The sequence below is a fragment of the Eulemur rufifrons genome, chromosome 7 (assembly GCF_041146395.1).
Source record: "Eulemur rufifrons isolate Redbay chromosome 7, OSU_ERuf_1, whole genome shotgun sequence".
Classification (NCBI taxonomy): domain Eukaryota; kingdom Metazoa; phylum Chordata; class Mammalia; order Primates; family Lemuridae; genus Eulemur; species Eulemur rufifrons.
Genome location: NC_090989.1, coordinates 91,037,104 through 91,050,205, shown reverse-complemented (window position 1 = coordinate 91,050,205; position 13,102 = coordinate 91,037,104). Strand labels below are relative to the sequence as shown.

General features: G+C 38.5%; 1 protein-coding gene and 1 non-coding gene across 2 annotated transcripts in view; one reads left to right on the top strand and one right to left on the bottom strand.

Annotated features, from left to right (window-relative positions):
- Nucleotides 1–1,945: 1,945 nt before the first annotated feature.
- Nucleotides 1,946–13,102, top strand: part of PRKCI (protein kinase C iota) — a 61,545-nt gene continuing 50,388 nt past the window's right edge. The window contains exon 1 of the mRNA XM_069472938.1: nt 1,946–2,082. Coding sequence (XP_069329039.1) covers nt 1,982–2,082 — 101 coding nt within the window. The 5' untranslated portion in view covers nt 1,946–1,981. The remainder of the gene's footprint in view (nt 2,083–13,102) is intronic.
- LOC138388882 (U6 spliceosomal RNA) lies at nt 7,141–7,242 on the bottom strand. The gene has a single exon (XR_011234353.1). It is a non-coding gene; the product is annotated as a U6 spliceosomal RNA (small nuclear RNA).

Sequence of the window (13,102 nt, the reverse complement as noted above, 5' to 3'; positions counted from 1 at the left end):
AAAAAGCTTATTTAGATGATGGTATTAATGCAAATTATCAATATTTACAGATTGTTATAGATGACAAAGTAAGTAGTTAGCCTCCTCTGGAAACAATAGTCACCTTCAAAGCATGCTATGAGGTCAATGATGCAGGATTTTTCAAAGTGCTAAGGAATAAAGATTTAAAAAAAGAAAGTTTTCCATGCCTTACCATTCATTTCCTTTTTTTTTTTCAAATTTATTTTTAACGTGGGAGTAGGGGGAGGAGAGACGGGGGAGAGAGTGAGCTTACAATTCACTTCTCCATAAATTTTCACTCCCCATATGACATAAATTTCTTTTTCTAGAGCATTATATAATCTTTCAGATTTGTCACAAGCATAAATTTTCCATTAATCCAATTGAAATTTGACCATCTCACTTTAAAAATAATTTATATACCATTAGCTAAGTGCTCTGCATTTAACATGCTGATGGAGGTCTCTAATTGCCAAAAAACCTGATCCCAAGTTTTTCCATAATAATTTTTTTTTTCTTTTTAGAGAAGGAGTCTATGTTGCCAGGCTGGCTTCTAACGGCTAGGCTCAAGGGATTCCTGCTGCCTCAGCCTCCAGAGTAGCTGGGACTGAGTCCCAGCTCAATGGTAATTTTTATGAAGAGCACACAACCCAAGTTTGCAGCAGTCGAAGGATGTCATGCTAAGTGTCACACATAACTCTGATGAGTCAATTCCCCAAGCCTATTTTATCACCTTAAAGAATGCTATTTCTTTGATTATTCCAACTCTTTTAGCTGATGTTGGGACCAGGACTGATGCAAGGGCTGGATGCATGCTACCTGTAATTGCAGCATAAATTATGTGACAGAGCCAAGACCGCAAGGCAGTCAGAGACTAGGTTTCAAGGACTGATTCTTTCTAATCCTTGGTTAGCCAGCTTTAACAGAACAGTTGCTAATAGATTGGATTTATTGGATAGGTATTCATTGTGCACCTGCTCCATGCAATGGCAGTATACAAGGGCCTGGATATGGGGTCCGCGAAGGAAGAAAAGTCTGTCTTCCATCATATCTTCTAGTTGAGTTTCTTCCTTTATTACGTTCATTATCACATTTGCTACACATATTATTAAATGCTTTCTGTAAAAGAGGCTATGCTGAGCACGTAACCAATTCATGTTTCCAAAGCGGCACTGTATAATACAGATGATTTATGCAATTAGAAGGGAGAATTCATCAGAGAACAGTCTAGATCAGGACGGAGCCCATTCAATGCTAGGATCCTCAGAAGCCCGGCCTGGCTTCAGATTTCCCACCCCAACGGCTCCCAGGGAGCACGCTGGGGAGACAGACGGGGCGCTCCTCAGTTAGGGAACCTCAAGTCCCAGAATCCCACGAGGACTGCAAATCCCAGAAAGCTGCAGGCAAATCTATCCCCGGTGCCAAGTCGGCTGACTGCGGACGTAACCAAGTTGGGAAACTGGGGTGAGATGCTGCAGCATCTGTCTCTGCTATTTTCCCTAGGGAAGGGGCTTCTTAATAAACCATAGCATGTGAATTCTCTGTCACAGCTCCCATGAAAGGACCCCTCCCAGCCTGTTTGCTATGAAGTTCAGCGTCTCCCAGTCCCCTTTCCCCTGCCTCTGCCCCCGTAAGAATGGTTCAGCCCGGCATTGAGGCTCCTTGAGTTGGAGCGATGGTTGCGCCCGCCCTACCCCGGAATGCGGGCCTTTGGAGCTCGCGAGGTGGGAGGCACCGAAGCGGGAGGCGTTCTGGGCCTGGGCGGCCGTAGAGGCGGCGGCGCCTGCCGGCTGTGGGAGGAGCCGCGAGGTTCCGGCTTCTGGGGCAAGGCGACCCTTAGGTCGGCGCTGCGAGAGAGGAGCGCAGGTAGGTGAGCGGAGGGCCGCAGCTCTCGGACCAGCTCGGGCGGCGGAGTCCCCCACGGAGCCCGGGGCGCCCCCCGCACTCCCGGCCTCTAGCTTCGAGGCGGGGGAGTGAGGAGATGCCGACTCAGAGGGACAGCAGCACCATGTCCCACACGGTCGCAGGCGGCGGCAGCGGGGACCATTCTCACCAGGTCCGGGTGAAAGCCTACTACCGCGGGTGAGTGTCGCGGAGTAGAGGTAGGGGTGGGAAGGGAGGGGAAAGGCTAGCTCGAGTTGGCGTGGAGGAGGAGAGGGTGAGGGGCTGGATGTGGGTTGGGCTGGGCGAGCGGCTCTGGGGATTCGGGGTGGGTGACGGAATGAGCGGGGAGGAGCAAGGAAACGCGCGGGTTGGAGCACCCTCAGGTGTGGTGCGGGGCGCTGGGAGTCCGAGGGGCCAGAGTAGGGTTCGAGGAGGAGCCTTGGAATAGAGTAGGTTCACCTAGTGGGGGCGAGAGACTCGCCTATTGAGAGGTTTGCAAGGGCTTTACATCATTAATTCTGGGTGTATGTGGGGTTGAGAGTCGAGTGTGCCAGGTGATGCCTCAGTTAACTCATTTTGCAATGAGCTTAGGAAACCGGACTGCTTCTGTTAAGCTGGCCCTTTTGATTACCAGCAGGCCTGAAGCCTCCGGTTCTTTGAGGCAGGTTTACCTTCATCACCGTCGTGTTCACGAAGTGTATCTGGACTGTGGTCAGACTGTCAGTATATTAGACATAGGAGTTATATTGAAGAGTAAGGTTGATGCGTTTTCAGCGATGTGCATTAGGTATTTATGTCTCGCCAAGATTAAGTTGCATATGTGTAAATTAAAATTTGGTGAACCTTTCCTTGTTTCAAGGACCATGCAGTAGGTTGAGGTATTGCAAGGTGAGAAGAGGACTAACCTAGGCACAGTTTTAAATTCTATGATCCTTAGTCATATTATTACCTGTTATAATTACTGTGGTTACCGGAAATAATCCAGTCCTAAAATCATCGAGTTAAATCACTCTATCATCGTTGATTGCAAAGTCCCCTCCTACCTTTGAATTCAGTTGTGGTTTGGAAAAAAAAAATTTTTTTTGAGATAATTATGTTTAGGAACATTAGAAATATGAAATGTTAGAGTGATCATAAAGGTTTGAGAGTAAGGATTAACAGAAAACGCAACTGCTTTGGCCTGTCTTACTGCTTGTCCAAGTAAATTGCTTTAAAAAAACTCAAGCGCTGCCAGGTTGAAACTGCAGTGCATACTTTTACATTCCTGTGAGGATCAGTGAAGATAGCAAATTCTCAAACTGCCTCTCTTGTTTTGATTTTAAAGAAATATAAGCCCCTGAACGTCTTACTGATTTGATGTAAGGACTTACTAGTTTGTTTGCTGCCATGAAGCTCTGGCCTGTATTTATTAGCTTAACTGTATTCAGGAGTAGTTTATAGGAGTTATATTGGACAGTATTATACCTGTGTTTTTATTTAAACACATGTAAAATTGATCCAGGAGGTGTTTTTGTTGTTGTTGTTGTTGTTTTTTATTTTTATTGAGACAGAGTCTTGCTCTGTTGCCCTGGGTAGAGTGCAGTGGTGTCATCATAGCTCACTGCAACCTCAAATTCTTGGGCTTAAGTGATCCTCTTGCGTCAGCCTCTGGAGTAGCTGGAACTGCAGGCATGCACCAGGACACCCGGCTAATTTTTCTATTTTTAATAGAGATGGGGTCTCACTCCCTTTCAGGTTGCTCTTCGAACTCCTGAGCTCAAGCAATCCTCCCACCCCAGCCTCCTAGAGTGCTAGGATTATAGGAGTGAGCCACCACGTCCCCCACAAGGAGGTTTTGATTTTAGAACAATACCAAGAAATGGGTGGATTTTTTAAAAAAGTTTGTAGTTGTCACAAAAGCTGTTTTGACTTGAAGATGGTCAGCTGTGAACTTTGCAACATGAGAAAAAAATTTCCTTTGCTTTTTTTTTAACCTAACCTGTAATTTGATGGATGAGCCATTTCACTTTAGAGTATGTTCCATTTTATAAAGTTGATAGTTCTTGAGTTGTCAGGTGTAGCAAATATAGTAGGTGACTTTTTCTTAAAGGTGTCTAATTAGTGACAATTTAACAAACTAGATTTAAAAGTGAATGCATGCACATGGTAGGAAAGTGCAGATCGTACAGAGTATAAAATAAAGTGTCCCCATTCCATCCCCTCAACCTCCACACCTAACTACTGTTGACAGTTTATTTCTGGTTCTTCTAGAGTTCGCATTTATTACTTTGAAAATTGTACTTTTGTGATGTATCAACTTTAGATGATATCTAGCTATCCTTCCACTGAAAGATGAGAAATTCAGTGCTTACTACCTTTTCCTTCCTAGAGAGGGGCCTTTCAGTTTTTGATAGTTAAACTATTATTTTTAGTTTTCTGAGGTACCTTTATGGCTTTTTTCTTCTTTTAGAATCCCATCTCCAGAAAATGGCTTTTAATATATAAATTCATGACTTATTAAATTGAGGTAGTCTCCAGTGATTCTATGAAAGTGAAGAAATTAGTACTTTTCTTTTTTTTCTTCCCCATTTTTATTAGTTTGACAAATATAAATAGGCCTAGATAGTAAATTAGAATCATTCTTAAGCTTCTCTTTTGGAAAGAAATCAAAGTCTACTGTACTTTGGGAATACAGATGCCACATTTTCTTGGCTTATTGCTCCAATTTTTAAAAAGAAGAGAATAACATACAGCTTGTTTCTGTGTTTGACTAAAATTTTTCCAAGAAATTCAAGTTAACATTGTCTCTTAAAACCTATGGAATTTTACGAAGGAGAGAATGAATAACTACTGTTGACAGTTTATTTCTGGTTCTTCTAGAGTTCGCATTTATTACTTTGAAAATTGTACTTTTGTGATGTATCAACTTTAGATGATATCTAGCTATCCTTCCACTGAAAGATGAGAAATTCAGTGCTTACTACCTTTTCCTTCCTAGAGAGGGGCCTTTCAGTTTTTGATAGTTAAACTATTATTTTTAGTTTTCTGAGGTACCTTTATGGCTTTTTTCTTCTTTTAGAATCCCATCTCCAGAAAATGGCTTTTAATATATAAATTCATGACTTATTAAATTGAGGTAGTCTCCAGTGATTCTATGAAAGTGAAGAAATTAGTACTTTTCTTTTTTTTCTTCCCCATTTTTATTAGTTTGACAAATATAAATAGGCCTAGATAGTAAATTAGAATCATTCTTAAGCTTCTCTTTTGGAAAGAAATCAAAGTCTACTGTACTTTGGGAATACAGATGCCACATTTTCTTGGCTTATTGCTCCAATTTTTAAAAAGAAGAGAATAACATACAGCTTGTTTCTGTGTTTGACTAAAATTTTTCCAAGACATTCAAGTTAACATTGTCTCTTAAAACCTATGGAATTTTACGAAGGAGAGAATGAATAACCTCTTGCCCATTGTAATGTTTTTTATTCAATGAAAGCTTTCTAATAGCACCTTCGTTTCAAGCCTCATTTAAAGACAACATCAGCACTCTTTAAATTATACCAATTTCTGTTCTCCGAAATTAGATCTGTTAAGGTTATGGGTTTATATAGTCTAAACTGATGGGTGTGATATTACGTAGTCAGTTGCTCATTAATACAGATGAAACTAAAATGAGTCACCAACAAGGATAGTTAATAAACAGGTTGGCTAACTAGAACACCTACCTGATTTTAACATAGAAAATCCTTTCTTTATTCAAAGGAATGTAAGGACATTTCTGCATTTGAAAAAGTTTTCTTCTCCCTCAGCTCTTCTGAATGGTGGTTAACACATAGCTTTCCCCCTATCCTTTTCTAACAGTATTTGTTTCCTGTGAATGTTGAATCTTGTAATAAGCAGAATTTTTTAGTGAATAAATTGCCCTTCCCTTTCAAGACATGTATACTGTTCTCATTCTGTTAAATTTGATGTAAGTGAAAATGTGATGTCTACATATAATGGATGTTTAATTTTATTTTTTTCTAGTTTTTAAGCAGGAGATTAATAGCACTGAGAATTTGATTTTGTTGGAGACCACCTGAGAGTACCTGTCTCATGGCGCGCACCCCTCTTTCCCTAACATGGGAGCTTTTCAGTGAGAGGCTTTCTTCAGTCATTACCTAGTGGTGTTAGTTTGGAGGAAGAGAAACAGGTTTTGTTGGTTAGTGATAGATTGCCATTGTAGTTGCTTATCCTTATATAAAGTTACTTGATATTATGGGATAGACTTTTAATAAGGCAATGTTTGGACTGCTCATTTCTTTATATTTTATATATAAGGGAAATTTTGCAAAAAGCTTGTAAAAATTCTTTTTAAACCACTGCCATTAAGCAGCAATAACAATAGAGAGGATTCCTTCTGTGCACATCTAGAAATAAGATTAACTCTTTGCTTATTTGGAATGCATAGCTGGTTCACTGAAGAAGTATGTAGGATTTTTCTCACTGTGAACAAGTCTTAGCAAGACTTATTTTTAAAAGAATTGCAAAATTATGTTAGCAATATACTTTAGTAATGGTTCTGAGGAAATATAATAATATCTTGAGTTGAGGGTTGGGGGAATGTTAATTGGTTGGTCTTGGAGCGTCTGGCAAGACACCTAACCTTAGGGCAGATGTGATGCATATCTTGGCCAGAGAGAGAAAAATAGGACATGCTGGCCTGGTGCCCAGAAAGCCAAAAACCAAACGAAAAACTCCCCTTCGAAATTTGCATTAGATAATATAGAGAGCACTGGGGACTGAAACTGAAAAGTTAGAAGGAGAGGCTGGTAAGGCCGGACCTGACCATGTGTAAACTAAAGATCTGAAGAAGCAGAAACAGGAAGCAAAGGAGAAAGAAGCTACTCTGTATGGAAAAATTCTCCCAGAGGTCCTTAGTTCATGATAGCTTTCTTTTTTTTTTTTTTTTTTTTTGTTAATTTCAATGTATCTAGGGGGTACAAGTGCAGTTTTGTTACATGGGTATATTGTATAGTGGTAAGGTCTGAGCTTTTAGGGTACCCATTACCCAAATAGTGTACATTATACCCAATAGATAATTTTTCATCTCTCACCTCCATCCCTCACCCACCTTTGGAGTCTTCATTTTCTGTTATTCCACCCTGTATGACCATTTTGCACGTAGTTTAGCTCCCACTTATATATAGGTGAGAACATTCGGTATTTGATTTTCCATTCCTGAGTTACTTTACTTAGGATAATGGTCTCCAGTTCCATCCAAGTTGCTGCAAAAGACATAGAAATATGGAATGCTTCATGCATTTGCTCGTCATCCTTGTACAAGGGCCACGCTAATCTCAGCATCATTCCAATTTTAGTATATGTGCTGCCTAAGTGAGCCATGGTTGCTTTCTAATACAACTACCACCCCTTCTTTTAAGGTAACTTGAGTGTCTTTTTTATGATTTAAATGGGCCTAATTATAACATGAATTTTTCAAGTTCCAGTCTTGCTTAGGATTTCAAATACTGCTGAAGATTATTTAAACTCAGTTTAATAAATATTGTTGAACACCTATTATAATCCAGGCACATGGTGCTATTGTGGGCACAGGGGATACAGAAGTAGGTAGTCTCTGCCTTTGAGGAACTAAGAGACTTGTGGAGGAAAAGACATGACAGTTACAATATAAATGGTTAAATCTGAAGTGTGTATGTGTAAGGTACTTGCAGGGATGGATATTGGGGAAGAGTTTAGGGTAATAGAAGTCTTCCTAGAAGATGAAATATCTGAGGCTTTTAAAGGATAATTAGGAGTTTTCCTGGTGAATGAGGATGTTGGTGGTGAGTCATTCTAGGCATTGAACAACCACATTATAAGTTTGGGGAATTAAGATCAGTTTGGTTGTTAATCTCATATTCATTCCTTATTAGGTTACAAAGTGTGAAGTGGGCATCAATGAGAAGTGAGGCTAAGAAAGTTCACAGGGGCTAGATTGTAAAGACAGTTGAATGTGGTACTGCAGAGTTCAGACTTTTTCTCATTGGTGAAGATTTAAATAAGAGAGTTTTGTGATCAGATTTGCCTTTTAAAAAGATCGCTCTTGAAACCAGTATGAGAGATGGATTGATAATGGGTGACACTAATTTGGAGGTTTTTGAAATAGTCTAGGTGAGCAATTTTGAGGTAGAAAGAGGGTATGGATTCAATGGAGATTTTAGGAGGTAGTAATGACATGAATTAGAGATTGATTGTCTGTGGGGGATAACTCATAGGTTTCTTGTTTGAGAGAGATTGGGGAATACAGAGGGAAGAGATTTGTGGGAGAAGTTAACTCATTACCTGAAACAGTTAAGTCAATTTTGAGTTGTAGGTGATTATGAGTCATCCAGGTGGAAATGTCCAAAATTAACTAAGCAATCATTATTATGTGCCTGTTGTATGTTGCAAGCAGTGAGCATGACAGCTAACCTATGTAGGAATGTGACTGAGAATGGTGATAGAAACAAAAATGCCACCAGTGGCCAAATTCAGATCACAAAGGCAAGGCACTAAAGCTAAATTTTAAAAAATACAGAAATACATAAAGTGGAAAGTTCCCTTGGTAGCCTCCCCTACTTTCTAGGGACAGCCATTGTTAACAGTTTGGGATATTCTATATCATAACAATGTATCTATAAATATAGATATGTATACATAAGCACACACATAGACATACCCTTTTATTTTTCTAATAAATGGGTTTATATTTCTACACATGTTCTACATCTTGATTTTTTTCATGTATGGTCATCTTTCCATGCCTGGATAGACAGATAAGTGGATCTCCTTCTTTATGGTTGGTACGTAGTGTTTTATAATATTGTCATACCATAATATATTTAATCTTTTTTCTGATGAACATTTAAAATTATTTTCATTAAATTACTATTTCAAATAATGTTGAAGGAACATCCTTATATTTAATATATATTCTTGCAAACCTGACAGGGTCTTGCTGTGTCACCCAGGCTGCAGTGCAGTGGTCTAATCGTAGCTCACTGTAACCTTGAACTGAACTCCTGAACTCAAGTGATCCTCCCACCTCAGCCTACAGGCATGTGCCACCCTGCCCAGCTAACTACTTTATTTTTTTGTTGAGCGAAAGTCCTCCTATGTTGCCCACGCTGGTCTGAAAATCCTGGCCTCAAGCAATCCTCCCACCTCGGCTTCCCAAAGTGCTGGGGTAACAGGCATGAGCCACTGCAGCCGGCCTACGTTCTTAAAAATAGTATACTAGTGAAGCTTTTTCCTTGTGCTCCCATTGCATGTTATCTGTCTTTTAAATTTTTGGCAATTGGATTGGTAAAAAATGGAACTCTTTACAAGTGTCTTTTTATACATTATTGATAATTTGTATTTCCCTCGGATTGTTTATTCATACGTTTTGCCCACTTTCTATTCTGTTATTTTCTTACTAATTTGTTGGGGAGACATTGACATTTTGTCTGTTAAGGTTGCCAGCATGTCCCCAATCTGTTGCTTATGTGGAGTTTTTCATTTTTGTGTAACCAAATCTGTCCTTTTATTTTCCTTTATGGCTTTCCTTTATGGTTTGCTTTCTTAGGTAGATGTGTTTCTCATCTAAAAATATTCTATTTTTCTTCTGTTATACAACTTTTTAAGTGATTATCTTTTCAGTGAATCTGATATTTGGGGGTTTAGCCATTTGTAGTGTACTGATACAATATTTTTATTTTCAAAATTTATTCTAATACCATTACTGAAGAGGTTGTCCTTTTAACACTGATTTATAAGAACAACTTTGTCATATCTACTAAATTTCTCATAAGGTACATAGGTACTTTGTATTGTTTCATTGATTTTGAGGGGAGACATCTATATATTTTATTTATTTATTTATTTATTTATTTTTTGAAACAGAGTCTCATTCTGTTGCCCAGACTAGGATGCCTTGGCATCAGCCTAGCTCACAGCAACCTCAGACTCCTGGGCTCAAGCAATCCTTCTGCCTCAGCCTCCCGAGTAGCTGGGACTACAGGCATGCACCACCGTGCTCGGCTAATTTTTTCTATATATTTTTTAGTTGTCTAGCGAATTTACTTTCTATTTTTAGTAGAGATGGGGTCTCGCTGTTGCTCAGGTTGGTCTCAAACTCCTGAGCTCAAACGATCCACCTGCCTCAGCTTCCCAGAGTGCCAGGATTACAGGCGTGAGCCACCGCGGGCGGCTGAGATCTATTTTTGTACGTGCTATTACGTGTTTAACTATTGTAATGTTTAATTTTGATATATGTTATGGAATTGCTCATTTCATTAATTTTCTATTCCCAGATTTTCTTGGCTGTTCTTGTGCATTTTCTCTTCCACCTGAATTCTGAAAGGTTTTTATAAGTTAATTTTAAAAAATCCTATTAGTATTTTGATTTGGAATTGCATTGAGTTTATAGGTTAATTTGAGAACTGATAGTTTCATAATATGGAGCCTTGTCTTATATGGTATATACTTATTTACTCATTTCTTTCATGTTTTTCAGTAAGGTTTTATAGTTCCTGTTCCAGAGTCATGCACATTTCTGTTATGTTTATTCCTACATATTTTATAATTTTGTTGCTTTTGAGAATGGGATCTTTTATTCTCATAGGCTTACTATATACTGTCTATTTTTGTATGTTTAAACTGGCCAAGTTATTAATAATTTCTTAGTATTAACTGTCTTAGAATTTATAGGTAGATAATGTCATCTGTAAGTAACAGTTTTGCCTCTTCTTTTCAATATCTTATTTCTTTTTCTTGTCTTAACCATTTGGCTAGGACTTTCCAGACAGTGTTGAATTACAGCAATGATCTTTTATCTTCATGAAATATAATCAATAGTGAGAAAAATTTCTGTCAACTAACGAAAAAATAAAGCTTTTAAAGAATTAAAGTTAGTTTTATTCAGAAGTTTTACTGAGGACTACAGACTGGGGTCTATAGCTTGGGAGCAGTTCTGTGAGACTGCCGGGCATGATATTTCAGCTCTCTGGTAAGTGCAGAATCACATCAGATTTGTTCAGAAGTTACATTAAAGCAGAATCACATCAGGATTTGAGTATAAGAGTACATCTGGTTATAGATTACAGAGGCAGAATCATTAACCGCCCCGGACATTATCTTACATGCAGGAAAAGGCGAGGACTAGGGTCAGGTATCTTTTAAGGAATATAGTGACTCAGACAGGAGACTAGGGGGCTGTGCATTCTATCCTGTTGTGTCTTCAACGCATCTTTCCAGAGAGCTACAGGGTTGTCACAGAGTCAGGGGCTTTGTTAAATTATGCTGGTAAGCAGAAATGAGCAAACATGGTTTCTTACATTTGCTATTTTGTCTCATATTTCATAAAGTATCTTTAAAGATACCCAGCCTCCTTTTCTCCCTTTGGCGTATATTAAAAGAGAATAGACATATTAAAAGAGAATAGAAACTGACTTTTATAAGATAGTTACTTAGATATTCCAAGAACTATGGTGTTTTGCACTTATTTTTATTTAATCCTGACAATACTCAGAGGTAGATATCATTATCTCCATTTTAGGATGAGATGACATTTTACGACATTGAGATGTCGTAAACCACTGTAAAGCTGAGTCTTGCAGGATGTGGTGGCTCACATCTGTAATCCCAGCACTTCGGGAAACTGAGGTGGGAGGATCACTTGAGGCCAGGAGTTCCAGACCAGCTTGGCCAACATAGTGATACCCTGTCTCTACAAAAAATTAAAAAATTGGTTGGGCACGGTGGTGGATGCCTACAGTCCTAGGTACTCTGGAGGCCGAGGTGAGAGGATTGCTTGAGCCCAGGAGTTCCAGGCTGCCGTGAGCTATGACTGGTCCGCTGCACTCCAACCTGGGCAATAGAGCAAGCAAACCTTCAGAGAGATTTCTCTTTTCTCTTTTACTTTTCTCTCTCTCTCTGTTTTTTTTTTTTTTTTTTCTTTTGAAGACAGGATCTCCCTTTGTCACCCAGGCCAGAGTGCAGAGTGGCATCATCATAAATCACTGCAACCTCAAACTCCTGGGCTCAAGTGATCCTTCCACCTCATCTGCCTGAGTAGCTGAGACTACAGGTGCATGCCACCATGTCCAGTTAATATTTCTACTTTTTGTAGAGATGGGGTCTCGCTGTTGCTCATGCTGGTCTCAAACTCCTGGCCTCAAGCAATCCTTCCACCTTGGCCTCCAAAAGTGCTAGGATTACAGGTGTGAGCCACCACACCTAGCTATCTTTTCTCTTTTACTATATTGATAGAGATATATAACATTGCTTTTTTGCTTTATTGTCACATTCCTATTTCAGAGTTGTTATTTTTGAGTCTTTTCCATCTTGATTATTAAAAAATGAAAATTGCTTTGTAACTTTTATAATTAATAATTTGAGGAGTGATATTAATACTTTGAGATTGTGACTATTTTGGGTGTGACTATTCTGTTCCCCCAAAACATTTTGCCCAATGGTTTTACCATCCATGGATAATCCTGCCTAAACCAATTATTATATTGATTATTGTAGATAAAATTTTTTTCTGAATAGACTATATTTAATTTAAGAGAAAAAGCTTACATTGAGATAGGAGGACTGAACGTGGTTCTTTTCTGAGGTTATTTTTAAAAGTAATTCTTCCTAAGGAAAAGCTTTAAATTCTATATTTTAGAACATAGGAACATTGCATGCTTAAAGCAGTTTGTCTTCTGAAGCCCAATAGCAAAATTAAAAATACTTTTTTTTTCTTTTCTTTTTAATTCAGCTAAAACTATAAATTTTCCATTTTGGAAATCTTTGTGGTAAAGCAGACTATATTCTGTTGAAGATCAGTGGTAACATAATTTGTGCTAATGCTAAAATTAAATCAGAAAAAATCATTTATGCATAATTTATGCATTTGGAATGCAATATCTTTATTTTGCAGTTCATTTTTAGCTTTGGTACTATAATAAGGATCTGGTGATTATAGAGTATTATGAACATGGTGCTTTCCCAATTACTTAGAGAAATGTTTATATAGAACTCCCTTGAATGCCTGGTGTCTGGAACTTAAGTAATGATAGTTAATAAAGCATATCTCCTTCGTTGAGCCTCTTAAGGATGTGTGTACTTACACTTTTTAAGGATTACACAAATGTTTTAGAAGTATTTGTCCTGATAAATATTTTTTAGCTCTGGAAACATAAATAAGATTTGTGAAAAATCCTTGTTGTTTACAGATATACTTACGTATATG